Genomic DNA, 11,038 nt, shown 5'->3' with positions numbered 1-11,038 from the left:
AATTGGATTAAATCAAATCCTTTTTATAAGTTATGTTATGTGAAATGTTACTTAAAGTCCCTAAACAAGATATGTATTCTTCAAAGTGCGAATGTCACTTTTAACAACCTTGTTATTATCTCAACATTTTAGACTGGTGACAAAGAGGAAATGACGTTTTTCGTGTAGTTACCGAGCAGAGTGGGCTAACTTTTTTGCTCAAAACCAGACATGATTGATTTATGTTTATACATTTCTGTGGTTACATTCACAAAAGAAACAAAATGTATGAATATGCAGCTTCGTGTGTGAAAAGATTTCCATTAAAATGCAATAAACGATTCGACAAAAAACTTAGCAAAGAGTGTAATTAGCAAAGTTCTGGAAGAATCGGGGTAAAATATAACAATGATAAAACTTAAAAAAAGATAATATTTCCAAACGTGTATCAAATCATTTAAATTACTTTCTTTAGTGTGTGAGAAAACTTTATAACTAATTTATTGGTTTGGTTTAAAATTTATACTTCCCGGTATTAAAAGCTTTATTTTCCTTCTTTCACGTTTCAGTGATTATTATTTTCACTTTAGGCACTTATTGTTTCATTCGTCCAGTTTTTTCTTAGCGCTTGTTTTACTTATTCCTTACTTTGCAGCACCCTCCAGTCTCCCCACGCACAGCGTTTATTGGCTCACGCATTTCAAGCGTTTCTCCTCCTCCGCCGCAATTATATAATCACAGAACGCCTAACATTCCATCGCTGGTAATAAAAGAAATGGGCCCGCAAGTTTGGAGCAAAGGAAGGTCCTAGGTGCTAGACAATTTGCCCTCGTGCCAAGTTATAGCATTAACTGTTCGAAAAAAGTTGATGAGTTGAAGAGTGTGATGTAAAATTTACTGTTTCGTCTGCAGCATTGCCACAACGTTGTAGAGATTATTGTTTAATTTAGTAGTTTAGATTAGTTTGGCAGATCAAAACCTTTTTCTTTGTTATTTTGTGGAACTACAGAAAACGAGTTTCTAACGACATGGCTGGTGAGTTTGGCAGAGTGTGCTTTAGAAAACTCCACCTGAATCGTTTTTGCTTTAGAAGAGCAGCAAAGAACGGCTTCAGGAGGTTGGGTGCGATCCGATGTGAGGATGGACGGCAAGACTGTTGTCATCACCGGAGCAGATCAAGGAATCGGTTTTGAAACTGCTCTTGATCTTGCACGCAGAGGAGCAAGAGTGATCATGGGCAGCCGTAAAACCGACGACGGAGAGAAAGCGAAAGCAAAAGTAGGCAGTCGACATTGGCATAAAACCAGGATATTTAGATTTTTGGAAGTACAGCGCATTCACAAATATCATGATGGGTAATATCCGCAAGTGGTTTTAACGTGTAGATACTCAAAGAATGTCCCGACGCCAATGTGGTGGCGATTAAGCTGAATTTGGCTTCTTTTGTGTCAATCCATGTATTTGCAAGAAGAATTAACGACAACGAGCCTCGTCTTGATGTACTCATCAATAATGCCGGTAAAACTAGAATTGCTTGCATTTTACAGTTTCTGCTTTGCGACTACTTACTGAAATTTGTCATGTTACAGCTATCACGGGTTGCCCTAAGTCAACAACTGTTGAAGGCTTTGACATGCAAATGGGCGTCAACCATATCGGACACTTTCTCCTAATTGAGCTGCTTATCAACTTGCTGAAGGTCTTAACATTGAAACTAATCTTACTTCGAACTCGGAATTAAAATATTCTACCATTGCGCTTGCAGACAAGTGCTCCAAGTCGCATAATTATTGTGTCCTCGAGTGTCCATAAACTTGGTGAAATGAAGTGGGCTGATATGATGCATAATGTCAATTATTCCCCACTGCCCATGTACTTTCAAACCAAGCTGGCAAACGTATATTTCTGCCTAGAACTCAGCAGAAGACTTAGAGGTGAACTACGGTTACGGTTAAACGCAATTTCCCAAAGTGTCTAAATATTTTATTTTCCATACAAGGATCTGAGGTCACGTGCAATTGTTTAAATCCGGGGTTGGTTCGTGGAGAAGGATATTCCTGTCCTTTTAAATGCTTCTTCACCTGCTGCTGTTGTTGCTTGGACCGCGCAGTCCACATATCGCCACAAGAGGGCGCACAGACATCTCTTTACTGCGCAATTGCTCCGGAACTGCAAGAAGTTTCCGGAAAATATTTCAAGTAAGATTTGACACGATTGTTACTTTGCCTGGACTTTACACGTCATAGTTTTCCGTTTTTCCAGCAAATGCGCCGAGGAACGACTGAGCAACCGTGCGAGCAACGCGGAAGCAGCGAAGCAACTGTGGCTAATGACTGAGGAATGGATTGATGATATCTTGCGAGATAGTCCTCCACTCTCTCCGTCAGAGCAAATACCTGTGCTTAGAGAGTCACCTTAAACTACTTAGCTGAACGTTTTAGCAGAGTATTTATAAAGAGACTTATAGCTTTATAGTTGGTGTGTAGAAATTTTTTATGGCCATGCTTTTATCTGTTCGTTTTATGTGCAAACAACTCTAAAATAAAATGTTACTCCTGGATTTCTGTCTGCTGTTGGTTTTCTGGTGCACTTAATTTTCTTTAAATGTTACGGGTTTGCATTAACGGTGTAAACTGCTTTTCAATTATTTTAATTGTCTGTTGTCGTGCATCTATCTGTTTTACAGTATAACGCAGCACACACCGCTAACTGAAGCATAACAACCTAGAAATTCAGTTGTGTAAGAGTTGGTAGTTTCATATGAACACCGCGTTAAACATTTCTTTCCTTCATTGTATGACAAAGTACTCCAGAAACAATTGCAATTAGTTTGATATGAAAAAATTTTGAGCCCTAAATTCGTCAAAACAAAACCAAGTTTACAAGTACAGTATTTATGTATTTATTTAACGAGTATGTTAATTAAATATAGTTATTGGGCTTCGTAATATTGTAAGCATATCAAATTTCTAAATAAATTTAGAATCCAATTGACGACGAAATGTGAAAAAATGTTGGTGTTATTTATTTCTGAAAGCAAAATATAAACGTACAACCGAACTCGAATCGAACAGATGCATTTCAAATACAGTAAATGTCCTTTAGTAGTATCGGGATGCTAGTCAAAAAATCTTCACAGGCGATCCAAGATCCAAGCGATTGGTTTTCAACTTTTCTCTAATTATTTTAACACTTGGCACTGTCCTTGTCTAGTTTTCTCCAGTTATTAGAGTCGAATGATTTTCTGTCTGACTGTACAGCTACTGTACAAACCTGAACGTATCGTTGGTTCTCTAGTGCATATAGAGTGGTTGAAGTCTCGACCGAAACGTCGCACTGAAAGATATTTGCTACCGGTTTTGCTTTTGTTTTCGTTCCACATATGAGCTGCAACCCCCAACATTTCGCTTTTAAAATTATTCTATTCTTATTTTTAGAACCGATATTATTGTGATGATATACGCCATATGCCGATATAGTTACTTATGTGCCGACAGTTACTGCATAAACAAAAGCTGACTAAGGAACGAAACTTAGGGTACCGAGGATTGTTCTGCTGAAAATGGGCGCCGCCAACCAAAATTGGTTATAAATTTGCAGGCTATATATGGCCATATAAGGTAAATATACGGTAGGCCAGACAATGGATTTCCTTGGCCTCAAGTTGTTTTGTTTTTACACACTTTAGTTATATATTGTTGCGTGATAATAACTTAATAAATGACGTTTTCATTGCATTTGAACTTGATTTTTCACTTCCGGTGCTTAAAAAATTCATTCATCTTCTTTCACGCTACTGTAATTATCATTTTTACTTTAGGCATTTATTGTTTCATTTGTCCGGTTTTTTCTTAGCACTTGTGTTACTTATTCTTTACTTTGCAGCAACCTCCGGTCTCTCCACGCAGTGTTTATTGCCTCACAACCTTCAGACGTTTCTCCTCCCCGCCACAATTGTAATCACCTCACACCTCACATTCCATTGCTCATTAAAGAAATAACACTGCAAGCTTGAAGCAAAGGAAGGTTCTAGGTGCTAGTCAATTTTCGCTACGTCTTGGTAGCAGGCTTTGCAATAATTATTAGATAAAGTTTGAGTGTGATGTAAATTTTACTGTTTCGTCTGCAGCATTGCCACAACGTTGTAGAAATTATTGTTTTAACTTAGTCGTTTAGGTTTGTTTTGTTACATTTTCTTTGTTATTATGTGGAACCACAGAAATCGAGTTGCTAACGACATGGCTGGTGAGTTTGGCAGAAGGTAAGACTTAAAAAACTCATCACTTTAAATGGTTTTTGCTTTTAGAAGAGCAGCGGAGATCGGCTTCAGGAGGTTGGGTGCGATCCGATGTGAGGATGGACGGTAAAACAGTCGTCATCACCGGTGGAGATCAAGGAATCGGATTTGAAACTGCTCTTGATCTTGCACGCAGAGGAGCAAGAGTGATCATGGGCAGCCGTAAAACCGACGACGGAGAGAAAGCGAAAGCGAAAGTAGGCTGTCGGTATTGGCATGAAATCAGGACATTTAGTTTCTTGGAAGTATAGCGCATACGCAAATATCATGATGGTAATATCAACGAATGGTTTTAACGTGTAGATACTCGAAGAATGTCCCGACGCCAATGTGGTGGCGATTAAGCTGAATTTGGCTTCTTTTGAATCAATCCATGTATTTGCAAGACAGATAACCGTCAACGAGCCTCGTATCGATGTGCTCATCAATAATGCCGGTAAGACTAGAATACTGCAACTGCGTTTTACATTTTTTAGCTTTGCGACTACTTTATGAAATTCGTCATATTACAGCTATCACGGGCTGCCCTAAATCGAAAACTGTTGAAGGCTTTGACATGCAAATGGGCGTCAACTATATCGGACACGTTTTTCTAATTGATCAACTTATCAACTTGCTTCAGGTCTTAACATTGAAACTAATCTTACTTTGAACTCGGAATTAAAATGTTCTACCATTGCGCTTGCAGAGAAGTGCTCCAAGTCGCATAATTATTGTGTCCTCGAGTGACCATAAACTTGGTGAAATGAAGTGGGATGATATGATGCACGACGTGGATTACTCCCCATTGCCCATGTACTTTCAAACCAAGCTGGCAAACGTATATTTCTGCCTAGAACTCAGCAGACAACTTAGAGGTGAACTACGGTTACGGTTAAACGCAGTTTCCAAAACAGTCTAAATATTTTATTTTCCATAAAAGGTTCTAAGGTCACGTGCAATTGCTTAAATCCGGGGCTGGTTCGAGGAGAAGAATATTCCTGTCCTTTTAAATTATTCTTCACCTGCTGCTGTTGTTGCTTGGACCGCGCAGTCCACATATCGCCACAAGAGGGCGCACAGACATCTATTTACTGCGCAATTGCTCCGGAACTGCAAGAAGTTTCCGGAAGATATTTCAAGTAAGATTTGACACGTTTGTTACTTAGCCTGGACTTTACACATTATAGTTTTCCGTTTTCCAGCAAATGCGCCGAAGAACGACTGAGCAACCCTGCGAGCAACGCGGAAGCAGCAAAGAGACTGTGGCTAATGACGCATGAATGGATTGATGATGTTTTTCGGTGTAGTTCTCTGTCAGAACAAACACTGGTGCTTACAGTGTCACCTTAATCTGTTTGGTTTAACGTTTTATCAGAGTATTTGTAAGAAGACTTATGGCTTTATAATTGGTCCTTAGAACTTTTTATTGCCATCGTTTTACCTGTTCGTTTTATGTGCAAACAACTTTAAAATAAAATGTTACTCCCACATTTCAGGCGGCTGTTGGTTTTCTGGTACACTTATGGTGAAGTATGGGGAATCCATTCGGTAACCATAGTTTGCGAGGCCAAGTGAAGTTTGGGCTTTTTTAAACTTTCCACCTGTAACGTAGCAGTCTTCTTTGCTTTGAGTGCTTGAAAACATAATGGTCGTTTCGGTTTAAAATAGACTTGGGTGTAGGCTCTATACGTTGTTATGAATCCAAAAAGCATCCTAACATATAAAGTCCATCGACGAATTTCAAATTTGCGATGATTTTTTTCATGTTAAGGGTTTGTTAAGCATTAACCATGTAAACTGCTTTTCAATTACTTTAATTGTCGGTTGTCGTGTATCTATGTTTTACAATATACGCAGCACACTCCGGTAACTGAAACATAATAACCTAGACACCCAGGTCTGTAAGAGTTGGTAGTTTCACATGAATACCGTTAAAACGTTTCTTTCCTTCATTGTATGACAAAGTACTCCAGAAACCACTAAAATCATAGTTTGATATGAAAAAATTGTTAAACCTAAATTTGTCAAAATAAAACCAAGTTTATGAGTACAAATATAATTATGTTATAGATTATGCTAATTATATATAGTTACTAGGCTTCGCAATATTGTTAGCACATCAAATTTCTAAGTAAATTTGGAAGCCAAATAACGTTGAAAGGAGAAAAAAATGCTCGTTTTATGTATTTCTGAAAGCAAAATATAAACTTGGAATCGAACTCCAATCGCAACAGTCAGCAGTATAATACGACGTCAACAATGGATTGTGGGCCATAAAAATAGGGATCGAAGATTCAGAGAAAGCAATGTCAAACTCGCCACCCTTTTACTACTAGGGTGAGATCCAAGTGATCTGTCCAAATAAATCCGTTAAAATCATAACAACCGTAAGAGAGAGCCCAAGAGCATTAAATTGTCTCATGATGGACATACACGTCTAACCATGCTTGTTATGAGAATGCTCATCGATGTTTATTATGACGTGATAAGCCAACAGATGCATTTCAAATACAGAAAATGTCCTTTAGTAGTATCGGGATGCTAGCCAAAAAATCTTCACAGGCGATCCAAGATCCAAGCGATTGGTTTTCAACCTTTCTCTAATTATTTTAACACTTGGCACTGTCCTTGTCTAGTTTTCTCCAGTTATTAGAGTCGAATGATTTTCTGTCTGACTATACAGCTACTGTACAAACCGGAACGTATCGTTGGTTCTCTAAAGCATAGAGATTGGTTGTAGTCTCGACCGAAACGTCGGACTGAAAGATATTTGCTACCGGTTTTGCTTTTGTTTTTGTTCCACATATGAGCTGCAACCCCCAACATATAATTCTTAAAATTATTCTTTACTTATTTTTGGAACCGATATTATTGTGATGATATACGCCAGGGCTTCCCAAACTGGGGGTCGCGACCCCGCAAGGGGTCGCGTAACGAACTTCAGGGGTCGCAGAGCGTATACCAATTTTACACGAAGTACAAAACACAATCAAAAAAAAATATCGTTCCAGACTAATCAACATTGAAACCGCCTTGAGACCAGCATTAACAGATATTGAGCCACGGCTGGACTTGCTTTGTAGCAGAAAGCAATCGCACCAATCACACTAAATAAATGTGTGTGCTTTTTTGTTTCCAGTAGCCTAGACGTGTGTAAACTGTAAAGTAGTAAGTAGGCTCTGAGTTCTGGTTGCTTGAATTCGGTCTTTGCATCTCAATAAATGTCACTAATGACTAATGTATATTTCGCACTGCTAATCAATTTAAACGTGAAGGGTCGCGGAAAACTTCAGAAGTTTGAAAGGGGTCGCGAGCAAAAAAGTTTGGGAAGCCCTGATATACGCCATATGCTGACATAGTTACTTATGTGCCGACAGTTACTGCATAAACAAAGGCTGGTTAAAGAAAGAAACTTAGGGTACCGAGGATTGTTCTACTGAAAATGGGCGCCGCCAACCAAAAATGGCTTGTAATTTACAGGCTATATATAGCCATATAAGGTAAATAAAAGATAGGCAAGACAATGGGTTAGACACTTTGTTTATGTATTGTTGCGTGATAATAACCTAATAAATGGCGCTTTTATTGCATTTGAACTTGATTTTTCACTTCCGGTGTTTAAAAGGTTCATTCATCTTCTTTCACGCTTCAGTAATTATTATTTTTACTTTAGGCATTTATTGTTTCATTTGTCCGGTTTTTTCTTAGCACTTGTGTTACTTATTCTTTACTTTGCAGCAACCTCCGGTCTCTCCACGCAGTGTTTATTGCCTCACGCCCTTCAAGCGTTTCTCCTCCCCGCCGCAACTATAATCACCGAACACCTCACATTCCAATGCTCACAATAAAAGGAATGGGGCTGCAAGTTTTGCGCTGAAAGGGTTTTTGCTTACAAGAGGCATTCTCATCAACAATAAGTTTTGCGATAAGTTTTTTTTAGCACTTTTTCACGCTTGTTACAGCTTTTTACTCTTTGTATTTATTGTGTAATTTAACGTTTTTTACTTTCAGGTTGACCGAATTCTGATCTTTCATCGCCTTGGTTATTAGTTTCGTAAGTTTCGTCTGCAGTATTGATCTAGATTGATTGCAGTTAAAGAAGATATTATTTTAACATTGTCGTTATTATTTGTTTGTTGCAACGAAGCATTTTTCTGTTCTAATTTCGTTCAAACTTCCCACCAGCAACATGTCGGTACATGGTGAGTGCGGCAGAGATATTTTAAATCTTTATCAAACGATTAATTACCGGGCTTTTGTGATACTCTATGTTATAACCTGCTGTTGCTTACTGCAGGGTACCGGGTTCCATTCCTAGTGCAGGGTTTCATTCCTAATTGTAGGGTGCAGGGTTCCATTCCTAATTGACGTGACATCATTTTTTTGTGTAGCAGAACGAACCCCCACGGCTTCAAGGGGTTGGGTGCAAAGTTACGTGAGGATGGACAGTAAAACTGTTATCATCACTGGAGCAAATCAAGGAATCGGATATGAAACTGCTCTTGATCTTGCTGGTAGGGGAGCAAGGGTGATCATGGCTTGCCGTAGAACTGACGCAGGGCGGGAAGCCAGGTTAAAGGTTAGTGAACTTTTGGTGATAACAGAATTAAGATTTTATCTTCGTAGTAAGACTTTACATTAAGCTTGGGCTCCGCTTGTCACCATATTAGATAATTCAAGAGGTTCCCGACGCCGTTGTGGAGGTGCGACGGCTCGACCTGGCTTCGTTTGCTTCAATCTATGAGTTTGCGAGAGACATAAAATTTAACGAACCACGGCTTGATGTGCTCATCAATAATGCCGGTATTAGGCCTATATCTTTATACAGAACCTATACCGCTCTCTTTTTAGGCTTGGACGCTGCAGTATTTTATTTTGAAGCATGAAAGTTCGTACAGTTTCCTGTAATAATGTACGTAATGTGCTATTGTGAAGGTTTCATGTTTTTCCGATTTCATATAACAGCTGTCATGGGATGCCCCAAATCGAAAACGGTTGAAGGCTTTGACATGCAAATGGGGGTCAACTACATCGGACACTTTCTCCTGACTGAATTACTTCTCGATCTGCTAAAGGTTGTAACTTTCAAGCTCAGACTTCTGAGGTAACCTCAATCTTAGCATCTTTTCATTTGCAGAGGACCGGCGCAATATGTGCTCCAACTCGGGTAATTATAGTTTCTTCAATGGCGCACAAGTTTGGTAGAATGAAGTGGGACGATATAATGCATGATAACAACTACTCCCCCTTGAAGATGTACTTTCAAACTAAACTGGCAAACATATACCACTGTCTAGAACTCGCCAACAGACTTCAAGGTGGTTTTACAAAATCAGTATAACAAGCCTTGTAGCAGTTACAAGAGTTTTCCAGTGGAAACAGCAGCAACTGTTCTTTCTATTTAAGGAAGTCTCGTGACGTGTAATTGCTTGCATCCGGGAATGGCATTAACGAGCCTTGCTGATCACGTTAAACAAGAGGATGGATATTCCTGTTGTTTGAGATGTTTTTTTACATCCTGCTGCTGTTGCATGGAGAGAACTGTCTACATACCACCTAAAGCAGCTGCTCAGACGTCTATTTACTGCACAATTGCCCACGAGCTCAGACTCGTTTCTGGATCTTACTTCAAGTAAGATGGTGTTACTGTATGTCAGTTATTGCTCACTCGTAAAATGTACTTACACGAGCCAAGACAAGATTTTAATAGTTTTCAATTTTATTTTGAAGTAAATGCGCCGAGGAACGACTGACCGGCCATGCCTACAACGACGAGGCGGCAATGCGACTGTATGATATGACTATGAAGTGGATCGAGAGAGGTACGCCAACCATTTCACCAGTACACATTGGGGAAAGTTCGCTGAACACTCCGGCGCAAGGGCGACGAAGCATAGAAGGTATCCCACCCGAGCAAATGCAAATGCTTAGGGAGTAGAAGTGTCCGATTTTATTTGTCGCAAGCCTTTTAGGTCTTTGTTTTGCTCGTACCGTCCTAGTATGTATATTATAGAAGACAATTTTTTAATCCGCCTCAAGTTGTGTGTCTTTCTGTGGATTTTATCGTTTAAATGTTCGTTTTTATCCATCGACAACTTATAAACATTATCGATCTTACTTTGTAGTGTTGAGATAACAAGATAGTTCACCAAAATCAGGTTTAGTTAAAGCACAATTGCTGAGTAGCAAAAACCGCTTTATAATAATGCACCGCACACCGATCGCTGAAGCATGCACTCTAATAAACAAATAAACAACTCTGTAAGGATTTGTAGTTCTTCATCGCGTAAAACCTTTTTTTAATTTTCAGCAAAGTGAAGCACTACTAGAAATCAAAACGTCAGAACAAACGAAATTATTTCGATCGTAACTGAGTTAGTTCATTGTCTTAGCAGATGGTTTTGCTATAATTAAAACATTTTGTTAATGCTTTTGCCAAAATACTTTCCCCTAATCACACAAAAATAATCACATGACCACAAAAACACGGCTACTGTACTTAGTTCATACAAAGTTATTCAGAGCAAGTTTCCAAATATCAAACGACAGTTGAAGTGTTATCAAAAAACAAGTTCATAAACTTCAATCAATAACTAGAAAACACTTTTCCAAGAAATGATGTAGGCCTAATGTTATTAAAAACTGCCACCTAGGCCGGTAACACCTGTACGATGGGTATGTTTTAAAAAAGTATCGAATATATATTTTTCCGAATAACCGAATTACTTATTTCAAGAAACTTTAGTCGGTGCCGGTATTTGGTTCTCGTACTTTGCAAGT

At 38.9% G+C, this 11,038-nt stretch overlaps 3 protein-coding genes across 6 annotated transcripts; all 3 read left to right on the top strand.

Annotated features, from left to right (window-relative positions):
* Positions 1–889: 889 nt before the first annotated feature.
* On the top strand, positions 890–2,539 carry LOC143470699 (retinol dehydrogenase 14-like). Of its 2 annotated transcripts, none has more exons than XM_076968967.1 (7): positions 890–1,014; positions 1,070–1,257; positions 1,365–1,497; positions 1,569–1,678; positions 1,745–1,913; positions 1,979–2,177; positions 2,242–2,539. In XM_076968967.1, the coding sequence occupies exons 1-7, from the start codon at positions 1,008–1,010 to the stop codon at positions 2,396–2,398; spliced, it is 963 nt and encodes a 320-aa protein (XP_076825082.1). In that variant the 5' UTR covers positions 890–1,007; the 3' UTR covers positions 2,399–2,539. The 2 variants fall into 2 exon arrangements, with proteins under 2 accessions (XP_076825082.1, XP_076825083.1); XM_076968968.1 differs by having other exon boundaries at positions 993–1,014; positions 1,073–1,257.
* Positions 2,540–4,082: 1,543 nt separating this feature from the next.
* On the top strand, positions 4,083–5,206 carry LOC143471323 (retinol dehydrogenase 14-like). Of its 2 annotated transcripts, none has more exons than XM_076969770.1 (5): positions 4,083–4,224; positions 4,286–4,467; positions 4,580–4,712; positions 4,789–4,898; positions 4,965–5,206. In XM_076969770.1, exons 1-5 carry the CDS (start codon positions 4,185–4,187, stop codon positions 5,175–5,177), a joined length of 678 nt encoding a protein of 225 aa, XP_076825885.1. In that variant the 5' UTR covers positions 4,083–4,184; the 3' UTR covers positions 5,178–5,206. The 2 variants fall into 2 exon arrangements, with proteins under 2 accessions (XP_076825885.1, XP_076825884.1); XM_076969769.1 differs by having other exon boundaries at positions 4,286–4,473.
* Positions 5,207–8,273: 3,067 nt separating this feature from the next.
* Positions 8,274–10,375, top strand: LOC143471322 (retinol dehydrogenase 14-like). Of its 2 annotated transcripts, none has more exons than XM_076969768.1 (7): positions 8,274–8,460; positions 8,653–8,837; positions 8,929–9,061; positions 9,224–9,333; positions 9,396–9,576; positions 9,665–9,890; positions 9,989–10,375. In XM_076969768.1, the coding sequence occupies exons 1-7, from the start codon at positions 8,448–8,450 to the stop codon at positions 10,194–10,196; spliced, it is 1,056 nt and encodes a 351-aa protein (XP_076825883.1). In that variant the 5' UTR covers positions 8,274–8,447; the 3' UTR covers positions 10,197–10,375. The 2 variants fall into 2 exon arrangements, with proteins under 2 accessions (XP_076825883.1, XP_076825882.1); XM_076969767.1 differs by having other exon boundaries at positions 8,650–8,837.
* Positions 10,376–11,038: the final 663 nt, after the last annotated feature.

This window comes from Clavelina lepadiformis, chromosome 9 (genome assembly GCF_947623445.1).
Source record: "Clavelina lepadiformis chromosome 9, kaClaLepa1.1, whole genome shotgun sequence".
Classification (NCBI taxonomy): domain Eukaryota; kingdom Metazoa; phylum Chordata; class Ascidiacea; order Aplousobranchia; family Clavelinidae; genus Clavelina; species Clavelina lepadiformis.
This window is presented reverse-complemented; position numbering and strand designations above follow the sequence as displayed.